Source organism: Crocuta crocuta, unplaced genomic scaffold (assembly GCF_008692635.1).
Source record: "Crocuta crocuta isolate KB4526 unplaced genomic scaffold, BGI_CrCroc_1.0 scaffold258, whole genome shotgun sequence".
Classification (NCBI taxonomy): Eukaryota; Metazoa; Chordata; class Mammalia; order Carnivora; family Hyaenidae; genus Crocuta; species Crocuta crocuta.
In genome coordinates, this window is record NW_027532842.1 from 3,890,552 (window position 1) to 3,912,303 (window position 21,752).

The following is a 21,752-nucleotide window of genomic DNA, read 5'->3' on the forward strand; positions in this document are numbered from 1 at the left end:
AACGGTAAATGATGAAAAGGCAATAGGTGTCACATCCTGAAGGCATCCGCTGCAGTGTCCTATAACGACTGGTGAATGAACTGAGAAGGCAGCAGCTTTATGAGTCACGTTACTGAGAGCCGTGCAAAACCTGATCAGCCCTCCGGTTCCAAGCTGCAGACACCACCGGGTGTCCGAGCTCACTTTTTCTCTGGGGAAATGCCCATCAGCAAAGTTCAGGGAGAAACCCCACTGCTGGACGCTCTACGTCTGCTCCGGGACTTGCCAACCCATTCATCCCATCCCGTCAGCCGTGGGGTGGTTCAGAGCTGGGCACACGCCAGGCCGGGCCAGCACTCTCCACGGGAACCCCTCTCCCCAGCTAGGAAGATGTCTCAGCATGTAAGCCAGGGGGCTGCCCGGGGCCACTGTCACGGCTGCATGAGAGACGCTTGTCTAGGAAAGGTCAGCCTGAGGCTACCAAACAGAGAAACAAAGGCCAGGAGCCTTGGCACACAGAAGTCTGCCTGTTCCTGCGGCTTCTTCTCCAAGAGCCGCTCCAGAGTCTTTCCCAGCCTTGTCAGACTGCAATTTCCATTTGTAACTAAGTTACTTTGAATTGCATTTCTACCCTGGGGCAGCAAAAGTCCTCACAAGTACGCAAATAGACCTAGAATTTGGAGTAAAGTTGAAAGTCTTCCTTGAGATAGAAGCAATCACTTGGAGGGGCGGGGTAAGTGAGCAGAACTGTGAAGGCACAGCTCATCTTGGCAGTCTGGAGAGGCCGGTGCCCATCCGGAGAGGCCGGTGCCCATCTAGAGGGGCCGGTGCCCATCCGGAGAGGCCGGTGCCCATCCAGAGAGGCTGGTGCCCATCCGGAGAGGCCGGTGCCCATCTAGAGAGGCTGGTGCCCATCTGGAAAGGCTGGTACCCAACTGCTGTAGTCCCTGGGCTCTCCCTTTAGCTGTATCCAGACCTGGTGTATGTTCCTTCCATTTCTTCCTTTAATTCAAGATCTCCCTGCAGGAAAACACATCCTCTCCATTACCTTTTCTCTTCCCAGCCCTTGCTTCTGCCCCCCTCCTCCCATAATTCCCAAACACATTAAAGAGGGAATAAATTCCACTTCTGTCAGCTCTGTAGAGCAGGGATTGTCTCTGTGTGATCGACTAGAACAGTGTCTGGCTAGACATCTGCGATGCCCACGTGAGGCTCCTGAATTGTGGCAGATAGTTTGAGCCGTACCATGCTGGAAGTGTTATGTGTATGCTTCCACGGCTAGTTTTCAACACTTCCTTCTCAAAATGCTTTGATTCACCACATAGAAATTGACAGGAAGATATACATCCCTTCATTACAGCATTTACTGCCCGATATTATTGTTCCTTTTTATGCGTCTGTCACCACCCCGCAATCCGTGCCTGTGAGTGGGAAGATCACATCTTAGTGAATCTGTGCGCCCAGCAATTAGCATGGTTCTTGGCAGGTACAGTGTCTGATGCCTCCCCACTAGGTATAAGCAGTTCTTTTTTTAAATTTTTTTATTTTTGAGAGAGAGAGAGGGAGAGAGAAGACACAAGCAGGGGGAGGGGCACAGAAAGGAGATAGACAATCCCAAGCAGGCTCCACACCGTCAGCACAGAGCCCAATGCGGGGCTCAATCCTACGAACCATAAGATCACGACCTGAGCCAAAGCCAAGAGTCGGATGCTTAATGACTGAGCCATCCTGATGCTCCAGCAGTTCTATAAACTCCCGAGAACGTTGGTGTTCAAAGTGTAGCACGCAGACCAGGAGCTTTGGGATGTCCGGGACAGAAGATTGCAGACGCACCGATTCGCAGTTGAGAACTTGCGGGGAGGGAGAGACAGGGTGGTCCGGGCGAGGCAGTAAGGTGGGGGAAAGAAGGAAAAGGGAGACGAGGAGGTCAAGGGCAGGTGGATCTGCCGGCGTGGGGAGTGACAGTGGGCACCCCAGACAGACAGGATGGCCAGAGGTTGATGCCGCTGTAGGAAGGGGCCCCAGGGTCCCGTGCTCTGCGGACTCTCTCTGTTCACACAGGTCCCTTCCTGGGAGTGTGGAGAGAGACAGTCAGGAAAAGCTTCACCGCTGAAAGGAAAAACAGAATAATATCATGCCGTGTTTTCTCCCATCTTTAAACTGGGAGATCATTTTTAAATTTAAGAGCTACAAGGCGTTCTAGGTTTTGCATCCAGGGGAGCCACGAGCTCATAAAAGCAGACAGCTATCGGGTTCTCAATCTTAGAACCTACCGATGTGTTAAAATGAAAAACTAAATTAACACTGCCACTTCAGTGCCTAAATGAATGGGGTTTGGCCAGCATCTGCCGGAAGCTTCTGCAGGAATTCAGTGAATGATTTCTATTTGAAAACACAGCTCAAGGAGCCCTTAATAAGTGCAATTGGATGATAATCATACAGCACCTTCTTTGCGGTTAAGCAAATGTTCCCGGGGAGCGGTAGTAGTGAACCGGGTCTAAGACGCACCTAAGGAAAAGGGGCCCTTTGGGGGATCGGTGTGCAGTGTGGTCAACGGCGATTCTAAAATAGCTGGCTTTAAAGACCAACCTGCTCACCATGGATCCCTAACGCTCATCCTAGGCCATCCTCTGGGCCACGAAGGTGGCCGTTTTCAGGAAAGGCGTGGAGAAGCGGGTCCCTGGAGACAGAGAGTCCCCGCGGAGACCTCAGGAACGAAATAGGTCACCGGGCTCCCAGGCGGTGCTCCTTTTGCCCCTCACCCAGACGGCCAGCTGGGGCGGGATGCGGGGCAGCGGGCAGGGAGGGTGGGCGCGCAGGTCGCGGCCCCCGGGTCCTCCCCCTCCCGGCGGGGGGCGCGAGCCGCNATCGCACACACCTGCCTTTTGTGACCCCGGCCCGACTGCCCCGTGCACAGGCGGGACGTCCGGGACCCCTCTTTGTTCTGGCTTGGGGAGAGGGGTGTGAGTCTGTNAACTATTCCATCGAGAACGGTGGCCCCGGCCCGCGACTCGTCGCTGCGGCCGGCTGTCCGGGCGGCAGCCCCGGTGTGGAACCGCGGTCCGTCCCCAGCAGGCACCGTGCGATATTCAGATGTGCGTTCCCCGCACTTTGGCAAACAGACCGCCGCGGCGCCGCGTGTGCCCGCCTCGCTCACGCTCGTGTTTCCGAGTCCGATCCTGTGCTGTCCCCAGCGCCGAACGGCATCTGTGGTCGTGGGTTTTCAACCACCGAGACTTCGCCCTTTGTTTTGTTCCATAACACTTGATAATTCATGAAGCTTGTGGCATTTGATGGTAGTGTCTGAGTAGGGGCTGGCTTTCGGTCTGTGTGTTTTTTTGCATGATCTTGGATTGTCACCCTGCTGTGTCTAAACATTAAAAAGCCTGTCTTTTCGTTGAAGAGGACGGGGGTTAAAATGAATGAAGACCTGAAGGTCAATTTAAGCGGGCTGCCTCGGGATTATTTAGATGCTGGCGCTGCGGAGAACGTCTCGGCCGCCGTCTCCTCCCAGGTTCCTGCTGGAGAGCGGGAGCCAGAGCTGGTTGTCAACCCCTGGGACATTGTCCTGTGTACCTCGGGGACCCTCATCTCCTGTGAAAATGCCATTGTGGTCCTTATCATCTTCCATAACCCCAGCCTGCGAGCACCCATGTTCCTGCTGATAGGCAGCCTGGCTCTGGCGGACCTACTGGCCGGCATCGGACTCATCATCAATTTTGTTTTTGCCTACCTGCTTCAGTCAGAGGCCACCAAGCTGGTCACAATCGGACTCATTGTCGCCTCTTTCTCTGCCTCTGTCTGCAGCTTGCTGGCTATCACTGTCGACCGCTACCTCTCCCTGTATTACGCTCTGACATACCACTCGGAGAGGACGGTCACGTTTACCTATGTCATGCTCACCATGCTCTGGGGGACCTCCATCTGCCTGGGCCTGCTGCCCGTCTTGGGCTGGAACTGCCTCAGAGACGAGTCCACCTGCAGCGTGGTCAGACCCCTCACCAAGAACAACGCGGCCATCCTCTCCGTCTCCTTCCTCTTCATGTTTGCGCTCATGCTTCAGCTCTACATCCAGATCTGCAAGATTGTGATGCGCCACGCCCATCAGATAGCCCTGCAGCATCACTTCCTGGCCACCTCCCACTACGTGACCACCCGGAAAGGGGTCTCTACCCTGGCCATCATTCTGGGGACCTTTGCTGCCTGCTGGATGCCTTTCACCCTCTACTCGTTGATCGCGGATTACACCTACCCCTCCATCTACACCTACGCCACCCTCCTGCCCGCCACCTACAACTCCATCATCAACCCTGTCATATACGCTTTCAGAAACCAAGAGATCCAGAAAGCCCTCTGTCTCATCTGCTGCGGCTGCATCCCCTCCAGTCTCGCCCAGAGAGCACGGTCGCCCAGTGACGTGTAGGAGGGGCTCCCTTACGAGGACACACTGCACACTGAATTCTGCATCCACCAAGCATTTCCACTGCCCGGCCAAATGGTCCAGATGCTGTCCTTAAATTTTTTCTATTGGATTTTCTCTTGAGCCACAGCAGCACCCGCCAGTCCTGAAGCAGTCATTTAGATAAGCTCAGTGATTGGAGTGGAAACCACGTTGCTGGTGTCTTTGCCCTTTTTATTTAAAAAAAATGATGATTTTGTTTTGTTGAGGGGCAGGGATTTTTGTTTTCTATTTTACTTGGAGGCTGGGTAGCGGGTGGGAAAGAAAGTACGTGCTATGGCCATGATGTTATAAAAAGTAACCTGGTCCTAGAGTTTTTACTTGGACTGTAAAATAAAATGGAATTATTGAGAACAATGGAAGAGAAATGACTTTTTCCAGACTTTTTTTTTTTTTTAATGTCAAGGTAGATTTGCAACGCTGCATGTATCTAACTGAATATAATCTCTTCGGAGCCAACACAGATAGTGTTTGGAAGAGACCTGGTTTTATTAACATGAACTCAGTGATAAGTTACCAACACGGAAACTATGTACCCATTCTTTGTCCCTTCTTTCTTTACTTGGAGCAATTACCGTTCACAAGAATTACTTCGGTATTTCTGTGAATGTTGTAACTTTCTGCACGGGTGCCTGTGTTAGCTAGACCACTACTTTCAAATGTTGCCATGTAAATCCTGAATCAAATGAGTCCGCTTTCAATATAGCTTTTCAATGTGTCTCTAAAATGAATTATGAAATTTGTTTGGATCTTATAGGAAGTAGGATTGATTAGATCCACCTTCGTAGTTTTTTAAACCACAGTCTGACTGTTTCCAGGGAACAAAAGAAAACGTTAAATGACATCGATCAAGAGTAGGTTACATTTATTTGAGTATATTCTGAAAAATAAAGCAATGTAAAGCTATCACAAAATACGAAAACATCACGTTTCCTATCACTCTATATCTAAGAATGTATTAAGAGTTATTCTTGATTGAGACAAATAGAATTAAATATTGTAGATCAAATATTTCTGGTTCATACTGTCTGTGGTACAAAGTGCATTTGAAACAGGTGGTCTCTTATTTTAACAATTAAGTTGGTGGGTGCACGTATGCCACGCGTATCTGACCGTGACATATGTGAGCTACCCTATGTACGTTCACAAGCAGAATGACCATGTGGCTGTTCATGAAAAGCTAACTTTGCATTCCTTTTCCTTCTTTTCACCAAAAAAAACTCAACTTATATGCGATAGAAACTGTGTTGCCTGTTCTCAGAGAGCAAAGATTTTTGTCAAGAAAGGACACAGAGGAATCGGCTTTAAACATATTGCAAAATCGTTGTGTCCAAGCACCATTTCCCTTAGTGCAGACAGATGTTTTAGACACAGATACCCTCCTACACCTTCCATGGGTTTATAGTAATGTCTGTATACCAGTGGAAGAGTTTCTGGATGGGATATCAACTGAGCCCATTCCAATCGTGGCAAGACCAGTATTTCAGGGTCCTCGGGGAATCATTGGTAATAAATGAACTTCATTGGTTTGTCCCAACGGTTATGGCCGTGGTGGTGTCCGGAACGTTCTGGCAACCTGCATACTGATGCCCTGTCTCCCCTTGGTATGTAGCACAAGTGTGAATAAATCCTGTACTTGAATCTGGGTCTCCTCCCCTAAGTTCCTTGTGGAAGCAGGAGAGTGAAATATTTCAGAAGAGGGAAAGGATTTTTCACACATATCACCATATGACCGATCTAACCAACTTGATGCCTTTAAACGATTTCCCCTGAACATTTGATGGAGCTGGTAGATCGGACACGATGGGTCTGTTTGTTTTTAATGACGTGAAACGCAATAGCGTCTCCTTGTGAGAAATGACTGAGGTAAGTTGGTTGTGACAAGTGCTGGGAAATATCCATAATGAGGTTGTAAAGCAATAAACACTGTCTTTGTAGAAATGGTGGTCCTTTTGCATATGTCTAAGAGTAAGAATCATAGTGATAATGACGTCTACTGTTTGTTACCAAATGTTGTGTGCCTGGGCCCCGTGCCGGATGCCTTAACTGCCCTGTTGCTGGATTCACTAAAACACACCTCCAGGTAAGAGAATTAGGGTGAAGAGAAGCTAACCAATTTATCCGAGGTCACAGAGCTCCAGGGTAGAGTCAGGATCCAAGCCCGGGTTTTCCCAAAGCTTATGCCTGACCCCTCCCCTGCACCAGGCTGCCTGGCAGCCTTCACTAGACATGAGGGCTGAGGGAATGATGCGGACTTGTTACCATCACTACGTTTTACTTCTGCAATTATGACAAAGCTTCCTATTTAAAATGATATGTGGTGTCGGGTGCCCGGGTGGCTCGGTCGGTTAAGCGTCCAACTTCAGCTCAGGTCATGATCTCACAGTTCACGAGTTCAAGCCCTGCATCGGGCTCTGTGCTGACAGCTCGGAGCCTGGAGGCTGCTTCAGATTCTGTGTCTCCCTCTCTCTCTGACCCTCCCCTGCTCATGCTCTGTCCCTGTCTCTCTCTCTCTCAAAAATGAATAAATGTTTTAAAAAATTTAAAAATTACATGAGATGTGACTGTCGACGTGGTCCTATGCAAAACAGTATTTTTTAACGTACTTTTCTTCATTAAGCATTTCCCTGCTTAATTTGGAACCAAGGCCCGTCTCTAGGGGCGCTTTGCAATATTTTGGTGCAGCAGGCTGAGGGCTGCCCTTATACAGATTTTCCCTCCACTTGTTATTTTAAGCTTCCTATTATACACTTACATCAGTCTGTAATGCTCCTATAAAAAAATACTAGTTAGATGGTTGCTTTTGGCCCTGTTTTTAAACCTCTGATTTCAGCTAAGCTATTGTTCCATTAAACTATCACGTGCCCTTACTGTTTACATTGTGAAGGTTTAGGGATGTTTGTATGGTTTCCTACAAAGCTACTTTGTTTCTACGAAGTTCATTATTAGGAGATGGGTGCACGTCTTGAAGTATATGTATGTGTGTGAACGTATACACATATGAATGCATTTGTATTCGATAACGCTCATTTGGCAACAAGACTAAATACACGGTGGAAAACATTCATATCCCCAACAGTCCCGAAGAGACTTTTACTCCATATGATGAAAGCATTTAGCTACCAAGAAATTTATAGAAAGCTATCCTTTTATCTAACACACCTCAGTGACTGCGGCAGAATCCGGAGCCGAGGCTAATTATCCAGGCTGTGATTACCCGGGGTTTTGTTTCCTTTGTCCCTTTAAATGTGTATTTCTTTACGTCACTAACTTTGTTTCCTGATGCTAACGGGTGCCATCTTACTTCTTGATCCCTGGGGTGGCACGGGTTGGAATGGGGACGCAGGGACCTCTGTCCCCGAAAGCCTAAACTGGAGAGCTAAGTTCAAAAAGGGAGACTCACTCAGTGGACTTGGCAAGGAGGAATAGTCTTAGATCCCTCTAGAATTTCAAGTAGGATTTAAATAAGTCTAAAAGAGCAGATGATGGGGGGCACCTGGGTGCCTCAGTCAGTTAGCGTCCAGCTCTTGACTTCGGCTCAGGTCATGATCTCACGGATTGGGGGTTCAAGCCCCGCATCAGGCTCTGCCCTGATAGTGCAGAGCCTACTTGAGATTCTGTCTCTCTTCCTCTCTTTCTGTCCCTCCCCAGCTCGTGTGCTCTGTCTCTCTCTCAAAATAAATACATAAACTTAAAAAAAAAAAGAAGAAGAAGAACAGATGAGAAATGGGGATGTTTATTTCCAATAAAGTATCTTGGAGATTTTTAAAACATTTTTTAATAGAGAATGCTTAATCCATCATTAAAATAACGATTGACTCACAGTTTTACACACATATATATATATGAAATTAGTGTGACTTACCATTTCAGATTTACAATACATATTAAAGGGGTACCTGGGTGGTTCAGTCAGTAGAGCACCCCTTTTGGGGGTGGAGCCTACTTAATGAACAAACAAACAAATAAATAAAATACATTATTAAATAACTGACTACTCTGGTCTTGCACTGAACAATGTTTATGTTTTTACATTGTTTATACCCCTGCTATAATAAAGGGACAAATTGCCTTCTTGTCCCCTTAAAACTTTTAATGATTACTAAATAATTTTGATATCTAGTTGGAACTTTATTTTTTTTTTAATTTTTTAAATAGTTTATTTATTTTTGAGACAGAGAGAAACAGAGCACGAGCAAGGGAGGGGCAGAGAGAGAGGGAGACACAGAATCTGAAGCAGGCTCCAGGCTCTGAGCTGGCAGCACAGAGCCCAATGCGGGGCTCGAACCCACGAACCGTGAGATCATGACCTGAGCTGAAGCCAGCCGCTCAACTAGTCAGTTGAGCGCCATCCAGGCGCCCCTAGTTGGAACTTTAAAATGTAAGATGTAGTTTGAATATATCAAGGAAGTGAAAACATGATTTGAGTTAGCAGACGGGTCCACTGTCCTCTGGCAAACAATACAGGAAAAAATATTGGTCATTTCAACTAGGGATCCTGGAATCTTAATTATTTAAAAAGCATACAGATCACCCGAGAATCTTGTTAAAATGCAGAGTCGGCATCAGTGGGTCTGAGGCATTGCTTAATTCCTGACAAGCTCCTGGGTGCTGCTAAGGCTGGTGATAACGGTTTGCAGACACTTTGAGTCGCACAGGTAACTGTCACATCTTCCCCATTCTTCAAAATAGATATATTTATAATAATATACACATATTTTATACATATATATTAATATACATATATAACANTGCTGACAGCTCAGAGCCTGGAGCTGGCTTCAGATTCTGTGTCTCCCTCTCTCTCTGCCCCTTTTCTTGCTTGTGCTCTGTCTCTCTCCCAAAAATAAATAAGCTTAATTTTTTTTTAAAAAAGAATAAATACTTTCAGGGGCACCTGGATGGCTCAGTTGCTTAAGCATCTGACTCTTGATTTCAGCTCAGTCATGATCTCATGGCTGGTGAGATGGAGCCCTGCATGGGGCTCTCTGCTGACAGTAAGGGGCCTGCTTGGGATTCTCTCTCTCCCTCTCTCTCTCTCTCCCCCTCCCCCATTTGCACTCTCTCTGTCTCAAAATAAATGAAAAAACTTTTTAAAAATCAAGTAAGGGGCGCCTGGGTGGCTCAGTTGGTTAAGCGTCTGACTTTGGCTCAGGTCAGATCTCACGGTTTGTGGGTTCGAGCCCCGCATTGGGCTCTGTGCTGACAGCTCAGAGCCTGGAGCCTGCTTTGGATTCTGTGTCTCCCACTCTCTCTCTACCCGTCCCCTGCTCGCTCTCTTTCTCTCTCTCTCAAGAATAAATAAACATTAAATAAATAAATAAATAAAGTAAAAAAACTAAACACTTTAGGGGTGCCTAGGTGGCTGAGTCAGTTAATCATCCAACTCTTGGTTTCCAACTCAGGTCATGATCTCACAGTTTGTGAGTTTGAACCCCACATCAGATTCTACACTGGCAGTGTGAAACCTGCCTGCGATTCTCTCTCTCTCCTTCTTTTTCTCCCCTTCCCCTGCTCACACACACACACACACACACACACACACACACACACACTCACTCTCTCTCTCTCTCAAATAAATAAACTTTAAAAAAATAAAATAAATACCTTTAAATATATATATATTTTATATATGTCTATAATGTATTTTTTTACATATATCTTTATTCTTGTCAGAAGTGGATAGATAACTAGTCCATGTTCAGTGGACATGAGCTTTGAACTTCTCCTAGAATTTCTCAGTATCTAGTAAAGATCTATAAATATAATTTTCCATGTTAGTGTTCTCACTTTTTAAAACCCCAGCCACTATTTTCATAAGGTAATTCTTCCAGAGTGTTACGTATTGATGCAATATGTTTCCAGATGCATGCAAGAGCATACACAAAAATCTGTGTGTCTACACACACAACAGTCACAACAAAGGTTTGTTTTCACTGCCATTGTTTTCAAGCAGGACAATTTTCTCTATGACATATGTAGTTTATGGACATGCATGAATTCATCCTGAGGTAACTGAGGTGGAAGCTTTTGTTCTGTGTTCTACAATTCAGGTGAACTCATCTCACAGCAGCCTTTCTCCAGCTAGGAACCTCAGAGAAATTTCAAAATATCTCATCTGCGTTTTGCTACTTATCTGTAATCTTTCGTTAATTTTCAACATCAAAAATATGGTCAATATTCACTGTTACCGATGGTCATTACCATTGTCCTTCCTTTGTGCCCCAGGAGGTGAGAATATTTTTTTATCCAGTGGAAGTATGCCAAAGTCCATACTTGAAGCGGATTTCAATATACAACTTAAATATTTGTCTATAGTATAAAACATTTACAGAAGAATTCTGGGAAATTTTTAATCACTGAAATTCAAATGGTAACATCAAACACCCATGAACACGCTTTCAACTGGAAATAAGCATGGAACAGAAATGAAAACATTTACCATGTCACAGATTTCCGGTAGGTGAGTGTTTGAATGGACAATTACAGGCAGAATACTTTAAGAGGTAAAAGAACATCTTAACAGCATTCTCTGAAAGCCTTGGATTTGCATTTCTCACCAGACAGCATACTTAGAATCTATGGGATTCTTGCCTGGGTTGAGGAAGATACCATAAACCTTTCAGGTGAGGAGAATTATGTTCTGTCTTTCACAGGTGTCGTGGTCACTGGGCTACAACCTAAGGGAACATTCGTTCAGAAGCGACTCTATATCCTTACTCATTCCAAGATGTTTTAGAACCACGAGCAAATTTATCCCTGGGTACTATAGAATCTAACCATTGGAAGGAAAGGTACAGAGTACATGTTGACTATTGAATCTCAATCATCTAAGTCTTTATAAGTCTGTATCTTTGGAAACTAAAATCCCATTCTCGCCCTCAGTGCTTAGCAATATCTGAATATCCCTAATCCGTCTTTCTTATTACAGGCAAATTCTATTTACCTTGACCCAGTCTCCGGAGATACAGAGAATGCTCCAGCCACAGTGAACATTCTGCCATGGCAAATACTAATGAAACAATACAGTTCTCTTCTCAAATACAGTTCCCCCGATTACTTACATCATTGTTTTCTGATTTATTTTATTTGATATCTTTTTGATTATTTCACTGATCCTTTCTTCCGTATCTACCATCCCTCCGCATACCTCTTCAAGACCAGTAACCCAAGCTGGGGTACAGTGACCCACTAAATGTAGAGCAGAATGAGTGTCTGCCAGGTAGCAGTGTGCCTTCCAGTGTGGGCCCCGAGCAGCTGAAGCAACATCTCCTGGAAAGGTGTTAAAAAATGCACAGTCTCAGGCCTCACCCTAAGCCTGCTGACTCAGAAACATGGGGCGGGAGACCTTGAGATTTTTTAAATTAAAGCAAAAATTTTTTAATGTTTATTTATTTTTGAGAGAGAGAGAGAGGGAGACACAGAATCCAAAGCAGGCTCCAGGCTCTGAGCTGTCAACACAGAGCCCGACACAGGGCTTGAACTCACGAACCACAAGATCATGACCTGAGCCGAAGTCGGACACTTAACAGACTGAGCCATGCACACGGCCCCCAAAAAACGATTTTTTAAAGTATGGTTGACACACAACGTTACATTAGTTTCGAGTGCGCGACATTGACTAGACATCTCTGTGCTGAGCTATACTCCCCACAAAGCCACTGCCATCTGTGACCACACAACGCTATTATAATACTGCTGATTATATTCCCCGTGCTGTGTCCTCTTTCTCATGACTTATTCTCTCCATCTGGAAGCGGGTACTTCCCATTTTCCTTCACCCATTTGGCTCATCCCCCACCCCTTCCCCTGGGAAGCAACCATCGCTTCTTGGTATCCATGGGTCTGATTCTGCTTTCTGTTTGTTTATTCTCTTGTTTCCAACAGAACATAACACTGGCATTAATATCTCAGCATAATCTGGACCTCTCTGCCTTTTCTGCCTGGGCTGGGCATTCCTCATGTTATCCTCTGACAGATGATTCCGGAAGGGGCGGGTGTGCCCCATTGCATGGACTCTTCTCAGACGTGGGTGCGTTTTTACCGAGAATGTGAGTGGTCTTCAGATGAAAATCTAGTTCTTTCCGAAACACGGACTGCAAGATCATGACCTAAGCCAAAGTCAGAGGCCCAACCCCCTGAGCCGTCCAGGCGCCCCTCTACGTGGTGTATTTCAGAGCTGAATTCACTCTACGCAGCCTAAATGGGAAGATAGTTTCCACTTTTCAGACTTTTCCGTCTAGTTAGAGCTGATTCTCATGGACTTACTTCAGGAGTCCCCACTGGCTTAAAGAGGTTTGGACCAGAAAACCTATGGGCTTCAGGGTGCCCACCACTACCTGCAGACCTGACAGACTGACATGGATTAAACAGGCCATGTTGCCAATCGGCTTCTTTTCTACTGGAGTGAAAATAGATTTAATTGTTCATTGCAAGCAGAAAAGACGTAAACCAATAGTTACATGGCCTTCGTCAATGAAGGGATTAGGAACACAGACGTGTCACCTCCCTGACCCTCCCTGGGCGTGCTCCTTGATGTCTCTGCAGCTGCCTGCCCTGTCACTGTAAGATGTGCATGACACAGACCTACCTCACAGTGCCGGGTGCACAGACAACAGACGAAAGGTATCATATGGGGCTTGGTACGAACCTACTTGGATGTCACTTTTCATTAGTATTTTTATCATTACTCTTGCTAATACAACTTCCCCCATTTAGTTAGCTATGTACCGAGATAAAAGCTTTACGCATGGCATTAAATCACGTTATCTTGCGATCTCCATTACAAGCAAGGGAACCAATGCACAGAGAGGGTAAATGACTTGCTTCAAGACACACAGCCTTTGTGTGGGTCGCCATGCTCGGAACTGCGCACGCATAAAAACAGGCAGTGCCTGCTAAGAAATGAGCCAGGAGCGGCCTGTGCAGGAGCAGTTCAGATGACTGTGAAGGTAGTCAGAGGAGTGGAACGGAGATACCTAATGTCCTGGAGTGTAGACAGGCTTCACGGAGACAGCTGGATGCCAATAGGTCCCACAGTGCAGGCGGGACCTAGTTAAGTGTGAAGAACAGACAGAGTTCTCTGTAAGGAATGACCATGATGGATTCCAAGGAGTGAAGTGGAAATAATGTGGTGCTGAGTGCGCAGAATTTCTTTTAATGATGTTTAATTCAGGGACCAGTTCCTTCCAAATGTTCTGAAAACTGCAGTAAAATGAACTTCAGCAGAATCACTAAAAGCTCGCATTTAGGTGCTTTGTACACCTGGTAGACGTAAGATTTTGAAAAATTCATGTTTATTGACATCCGAAAGGGTCTGTTCAGAAAGAGCTGAGCAACAAAAGTTCACATTTGTAAACGAATGCGTTTGCACGAATAAAAGATGCCTTAGAAAGATTTATTTTTTTTTAAAAAAAGCAGCTAATGTACATGCAGGCTTTTCAAACATAAAAAGTGCAGATTTTTTTATTTTTTTATTTTCACGTGGGCCCTTTAGATGTCTTAGGAGGCGTGGAGTCCATGCCTCAAGCTGGAGAGGACTTTGCAAGCACCTCACTTCACTGACAGGAAAACGCCGGGCGACCTCCCAAGGTCATTGGCTCGGAATCGGCAGGCTCAGAATGAGACCCCAGAATCGTGATTCCTCATCCAGGACAGATGTTCCCTGACAAGGAAAAGCTTGAGGTGTGAAAAGCCTTGTCTAGTGTTCCCTCCCAGGACTGAATAATTTGCTGTTACCACTATTAGAGATTATAATGATAATCTGAGAAGTAATCATTGCCGTCAAGGCTAACACTTTCTGAGCACTCTGTTTCAGGCACCATTTTAAAGGCTTTACATCTATCAACCCACTTGTTCTTCTCATCTTCAAGGTAGCATCTGAAAGCATAAATCCAGCCTTGAAGACGGGGCTGTTCACAAGTGTAGATCGGAGGCAGGTCTCAGGACCCTTCCTCTCTGTCCCCTAATCCTGTGTTCACGCACCCTGGTGCTTAACACGCTTCTGGGCCAACCTTCTCCCACGGTTTCCTGGCTTAATAAGTGGGGCTGCAGTTCAGACGTCGTTGCACTTTTGAAACAGATCGTATAATATTTGCACACCGAAAATATCAGCACAGGAGGTGACCGATGCATTAATCACCGTGACTCTTCGTCACGGGAAAGCTCGCAGGTTTCACAAAGGGACACACAGAGGTGCAGACCTGTTCTTGTCTGGCCAGGCAGGGTGTAGCCGGGACCAGACATCACAGCGCGCTTTCCCAGCCTGAGAAGCGGCGAGGAGACCCCGAACGTGACAAGCAGGGTGACAGGCTTCTGGAAACCCTAATCATATGACTATTATTAAAAGTGAGAGCGGAGCACCTGGGTGGCTCAGTGGATTGAGTGTCCGCCTCCTGATTTCGGCTCAGGTCACCATCCTAGGGTCGTGGGATGGGGTCCCGTGTTGGGCCCCACACTGAGCGCAGAGCCTGCTTAAGATTCTCTCTGTCTCTCCCTCTGCCCTTCTCTCCCTGCTCGCACTCACTCTCTCTATATATAAAAAACAAAACAAAAAATAAAAGTGATAGTAACTAACACAATTTATTGGGTTATTGTTCCAGGCACTGCACTGGGCACTTTGCATAAATTAGCTCTTTCAGTCTTTACAAATGACTCAGTGACAAGTAGGCACTTCCATTCTTTCCATTGCGGGGGGTGGGGGTGGGGGGAGGAAACTAAAGATTGAGAGGCTACGAAATGTGCCCAAGATCCTTTACCGGTGAGCCTGGCGGCTCTGCCCAATCACTAGACCCTCTTCCTTCCCACCTGTCTTGGGGACCAGTCTGGTGTCTGTCCTCGACCGGCCAGTCTACATGATACCAAAGGTAATTGCTGGAAGACCGGGAATTTCATAACTTCTAGGTGGCAACACCTTGCACTACGAGGCTGTCTTCTTCCACACGCTGGCGGAAGGTTCCTTGTCTCTGCTTGAATAGCTGAACACAACTTAAGTGAACTTATTAAATGATTAAATGATGGCCCCCCTCCCCGCTTGCACACTACCACTCTGCTGCACAAGGCAGGANTTTTAAGCAGGCAAATTGCTTTTTTAGTTCTACGGATGGTCTATTTTCCAGTCTTCCAAGTTTACAAGCTTTTTAAGAAGGGGGCCCACATATTATACTTCATAAAAGATTTCACTGAAGACGATGAATTTTGGCCATCTCTTTCAGCACAGCCAACTCATGAAACTTGAGATCCAAGAATAATAATCCTTACCACAAGCAACATATAGTAAAAGTATAGGTCAGTGGGCTGTGTGTGTGTGTGTGTGTGTGTGTGTGTGGTGTCCACATACTTGCATTAATTAGTGCTCACTTAGAATTGGTGCACTCTCCTCTAAGTTTTGTCAGTGAAAACCTGTTGAGGACATGAAAATCCTTTTTCTGCCAGAGATATGAAAGAAAATAGTGGGAATGAGGCAAAACAAAAACACGTACTCAGTTTTTCCCAACATGTGTTTTATATACTTTTAAAAGCATACAATTCAGTAATCGGTATTAGTTTTTAGTTTCTTTTTTTAAAGTTTTTTATTGTAACTCCAGTGCAGTTGAATAGAGTGTTCTATTAATTTTGGGTGTGCAATATATTGATTCAACAATTCTATACATGACTCAGTGCTTATCATGACAAGTGCAATCCTTAACCCCCCTCACTTTTTTCACCCCTACCCCCCACCCACCTCCCCTCTGATAACCATCAGTTTGTTCTCTGTAGTTAAATGTCTGTTTCTTGGTTTATCTCTCTTTTTTCCCATTGTCCATTTGTTTTGTTTCTTGAATTCCACATATGAGTGAGACCATACAGTATTTGTCTTTTAGTGCATGTTTTTTTTTTTTAACACGTATTCATTTTTGAGAGAGAGACAGAAGGTGAGCAGGGGAGGGGCAGAGAGAGAGGGAGACACAGAATCGGAAGCAGGCTCCAGGCTCTGAGCTGTCGGCACAGAGTCCACCATGGGGCTCGAATTCACGGACCAAGAGATCATGACCTGAACTGAAGTCAGTCGCCCAATGGACTGAGCCACCCAGGTGCCCCTAGTGTGTTACTTTTTAATGCCAATGTTTATTTATGTTACATATTTTAGATTATGTTGTTACATATTTTACATTATATAATTTAGTTGGTAAATGTTTAGTGTAGAATTACCAAGTTTAAATTACTACTTATTTTAAAAGTTGTGCCAGCTGTATTTTTTATTTATTTTGATCCCCTAGAAAAACTCTAGAATAGGGCTCTCTGATGGAACTTTCTCTGACCATGAAAATGTAGCCAATTCAGTAACTGCTAGTCTCCTATGGAGATTGAGTTTGAAATGTGGCGCATGATACTGTGAAACTGAATTTTTTTGGTTCATTTATTTTTGAGAGACAGAGACAGAGCACAAGCTGGGGAAGTGCAGAGAGAGAGGGCGAGACACAGAATTCGAAGCAGGCTTCGAACCCACAAGCAATGAGATAGTGTGTGACCTGAGCCAAAGTCAGGCACTTAATGGACTGAGCCACCCCAGCGACCCGAGAAACTGAATTTTAAATTTTATTTCATTTCAATCAATTTAAATTAAATTTAAAAAGCCATTTGTGGCTAGTAACTACTGTACTGGGCAGTACTAGATATCTAGATAACACACTGAATTTTCATGAAAAGAACTGTAAGAAAGATTATTTTAAAAATAATGACAGGTATTATTTGTAGAAGTTAAGTTTCTGCCTCTGGTCCTTTTTACTATTCTACTAGCCTTAAATTAGGCAATAGGTCCTATTTTAAGAAAATCAAATGTGTGGAGGTTATAAATTGATGAAACTAAAACATTAGGAGTGATTAGCACTTTGGACAAGAACTTTACTTCACACAATTCAAAATGGCTTAAATAATATTCTTTTTCCTCCTGCCTTTAAAATTTAATTCATTTGGGGCACCTAGGTGGCTTGACATTCTTTTTGTTTTTAAATGTTTATTTATTTTTGAGAGACAAGACACAGTGTGAGTGGGGGAAAGGCAGAGAGAGAGGGAGACACAGAATCCAAAGCAGGCTGCAGGCTCTGAGCTGTCAGCACAGAGCCTGACATGGGGCTCGAACTCACAAACAGTGGGATCATGACCCAAGTCAAAGTCAGATGCTTAACCAACTGAACCACCCTGGGCCCAGGTATCCAACTCTTGATCTCAGCTCAGGTCATGATCTCACGGTTTGTGAGACCGAGTCTGGTGTCAGGCTCTGTGCTAACATGTGGAGCCTGCTTGGGATTCTCTCTCACCACCTCTCTCTCTGCCCCTCACCCTACTTGCACACTCTCTCTCAAAAGAAATAAAATAAAACATTAAAATAATCTTAATTCATTTACCCTTTAACTAGTCTACTCAAGTACACGGTTTCAGTCATACAAAATAAATAAATCCTAGAGATCTACTATACAGCAGAGAGCTTATAGGTAACAATGCCGTATTATACACCTAAAAATTTGCCAAGAGAGTAAATCTTATATTAAATGTTTAAGAAGAAGAGGAGTAGGGAAAAGGAGGAGGAAGAAGAGGAGCAGAGGGAGGAGGAGGGGACAGAGGAGGAGGGAAGGGAGGAAGAGAGGGAAGAGGGGGAGAGGGAAGAAGAAGGGAGGGAAGAGGAGGAGAATGTGGGAGGGAAAGCCTTTGGAGGTAACAGATTCACGGCACAGATTGTGATGATTGTTTCACGGGTGTATGTTTATCTCCAAGTCCATCAAGCTGTAGGAATTAAGTATGTATAGTGTTTTATATGTCAATCATACCTCAATAAAATGGCTTAAAGAAATGGATGAATGAATGAATGAAAAAAATGTATTTTACCAATTCTAATAAAGTTTAAAGAATATAAACGGATATATAAATATACAGAATATCAAAAACGTATATAATTCATTACATATGAATTATTTCTCCCACCCGCCCTGCAAGACAGGCGCGGCAGGAGGGATGGGAGAGAGTGAGGATGAATCTCAGGGTGGCTGCAGAAGGAACACACCGCCCAGCATGCGTGTGACTATTAGAGAGAGCCGTCGGTCATGAAATCCCTGTGTTCCGGGACCAGCAGATGAGCTGGGACCCTTCAGCAAAGACCTAAGTAAGAGCTGAGGAGTCAGGTTCCTGCCTGCTGGTGAGCGGGGGTGGGGCAGCGGACAGTCAGCCAGTAAAAGTGTGACAGTCATGCAAATGGTCCAGGTCCCTGGCTCCCCAGATCGCTGGCAATCAGGAATACATTTTCTCCATCCTAATAGAATACTTTTATCTTTGACATTGTACATTTCCCTCCCCCACAGCCACTGATGTCTGAGTAATAGAATGAAGAAAATGCAGGATAATTTACAGTAGTCTTCTTTCTGTCTAATTTTTTTCCCTGGTGAGTTTAATTCACTTGAATCCCAGCAGCCGAATTCAGCGGTACAAGCTGCCCCTTCTTAAGAAAGCAAACAGCCTAACCTCTGAGGTGTGACTGTACCCGAGCTCCAAGGGGGCTCTTTCTCACAGTCGTGCCAACTACTGACTGGTCATGTGAAGCTGCTGTCATTAACTTTCCTTCTGCTTCTTGAAAATCACTGTGACCCTCCGAAACTTCGTCTTTAAAATGTTGAATGCTGAAAAGACATTCAATTCTTCCTTCATGTCCTCAAGATTTCAACTGTGGATTAAAACCAGTTTCATGTGACTCATATGATAATTAAGGCGCTTGATGTCAATTTTTAAATGGCACAAGTCATTCTTTGCTGAGCATCACTGTTGTACTCTGCTGAATCGAAAACGTGCCGTGTTCTAACTCGTTGTAATAGCTTAGTTAAAAAAACAAAACAGTTGTGTCTGATGTATGAATGATACATACATTTGGCTTCATAAAAAGCTGCCTATGTCTTCATATTGAATAGATACAAGTTTGTTTGTTTGTTTGCAATTTACCCACATGTGCCCCTCAGAAATAGGAGGCCACCTATCACTAGAAGTTTAAGGTGTCAGAAAATCAAAACTTTCTCCAGAATCCTGATCAGAGTGGTTTTTGCACACTAAATACTTTTTGGAACATACAAAAATGTGAAATGGACAAAGACTATGCAGATTGAGCCACAGATTAAGTGGCAAAAAAATCAAACATACACGTGTGTCCCAAAATGAATTCTGCTGCTGCCTTTGAAGATGTTTGCTTGGTTTAGCACTAAGGTAGGTGGTTGGCACCTGCACTGGAGACACTGCCCGATTCCTGGAGCTCCCACTTTCTCAGCATGTTGCCACAGGTAAGTCATTTTATTTCTTCTTTTTTAAAATATTTTTTTAATTTTATTTTTGAGAGAAAGACAGAGAAACAGAGTGTGAGCAGGGGAGGGGCAGAGAGAGAGAGGGAGACACAGAATCTGAAGCAGTCTCCAGGCTTTGAGCTGTCAGCACAGAGCCCAACCAAGGATTTGAACTCACAGGCAGCGAGATCATGACCTGGGCTGAAGTCAGATGTTTAACCAACTGAGCCACCCAGGCGCCTCTTATTTCTCTAAGCTTAAACGTCCTCTGGTATAAGCTGCCACCAATGAGGGCACGAATAGACCCAGCATCTCCACGTGGATGAAAATTCTCCCTAGTGTGAGCAGAACCATGAACCCCCTAACCTAAAAAAGTCAGACATTATTCTACAAACGGGTAAACAAAGCTGAGAAGAGTAAGGGGATGTGCCTAACATCACAGCTCAAGGAAACGGAGTAGGGTTGGTACACATTTCGCTTCCTGGTGCAGGGATCCTTGCAGGCGATCATCGTCAGGTGATAGAGTTGGGCCACTTAGATTTCAGCAAGACTCTTGTAACACAGAAGTGAAAGCACTGGTTCATTACAGACACTTCAGAAAACTCAGAGAAGCACAAGGGAGGACCCATCAATCTATAATTCTTCTATGCATTGATAACCACTTGAAGTTGTAATGCATTTTCTTTCATTATTTATGAATGCGTCTCTAAAACCTCAGATCACTTTGTTACGAATGCTGATGGCTAACACAGAGCCACGCGGACTGCTAAGTGCTTTACCTGCATTCTGTTTTATCACATCAGTTTTTAAACATGCTGTTTCGTCCCTTGATGTGCACTGAACACTTTAGGTGTTGCATGATCTTTAAACACATACCCTTTACTGATGCTATGGAATCATCTATCAGATGGAAATACAGTGCTTATTTAGCCAATTTTCTTCCTAGAGACTATGCAGATCATTTCCAATTTCATTCTTGGAAACATGCTTTAAGGAATATTCCGGCATGCACATTTGCCCACACCTATGATGTTTCTTGAAAAATCCTAGAAGAGGGGTGCCTGGGTGGCTTAGTCAGTTAAGTGTCTGACTCTTGATTTTGGCTCAGGTCATGATCTCATGGTCTTGCGATCAAATCCTGTGTAGAGTCCCGTGTCAGGCTCCACATTGGGCAGGGAGCCCGCTGAAGATTTTCTCTTTCCCTCTCCCTCTGCCCCTTCCTCACTTGCTCTCTCTCTCAAAAAAAAAAAAAAAAATCCTAGAATTATTGTATCATATTTCCAAACTTCCTTCCAGATAACAATTTACGATCCTACCAGCAATGCATGCAAATATTCTTCATAGACTTGTGATTCTATTCCAAATGCATTATGTAGTTAAGATTTTATGATTCTGTTGAGTGAGTGGCTTGTTTTGCAGGTAACCCAGAGGAAGGTATCAGTGTCTCAACCTAGAACATGGCGGGGGGGAGGGGGCGGTGGGGAGGTTAGTGGGGAGAAAAGCTTCAAGTGAAATTGGAAGGAGGGTGAGGAACTCCCTTTTTGCTCGCCACCTCACATTTCTATACATCCTTCATGCCCACCTGGGGACACCATATTCGAAAAATGTCTCAGACAAATTGGAATAAATTCTGTTTAGAAGATGATTAAAGGGTCAGGAAATAAAGTCAATGAAGAAAGATGAAAGGAAGTGGAGTTATTTGTCTTGAAGAAAAGGAGGCCAGTTGATGACCTAATTACTATCTTGAAGGTATGAAGAACATGAGAGTATTTTTTTTCTCAGTATTGATGGAGTACTGAAGAAGACGACTAGATCGTATTATAACAAGGCTTTTCTAGGGACACCTGGATGGCTTAGTCGGCTAAGCATTCAACTTTGGCTCAGGTCATGATCTCATAGTCTGTGAGTTCGAGCCCCGTGTTGGGCTCTGTGTTGACAGCTCAGAGCTTGGATCCTGTTTCAGATTCTGTATCTCCCTCTCTCTCTGCCCCTATCCTTCTCACATTCTTTAAATGCAT

The 21,752-nt window shown here is 44.8% G+C and overlaps 1 protein-coding gene across 1 annotated transcript; it reads left to right on the forward strand.

The window, feature by feature from the left end:
- Positions 1–3,397: 3,397 nt before the first annotated feature.
- GPR12 (G protein-coupled receptor 12) lies at positions 3,398–4,829 on the forward strand. Its single transcript, XM_077745390.1, has one exon. It carries the CDS (start codon positions 3,398–3,400, stop codon positions 4,400–4,402), a length of 1,005 nt encoding a protein of 334 aa, XP_077601516.1. The 3' UTR covers positions 4,403–4,829.
- Positions 4,830–21,752: the final 16,923 nt, after the last annotated feature.

Bases quoted from the DNA above. Each gene is read 5' to 3' on its own strand.
- GPR12 (XM_077745390.1), top strand. From the start codon at position 3,398: ATGAATGAAGACCTGAAGGTCAATTTAAGCGGGCTGCCTCGGGATTAT.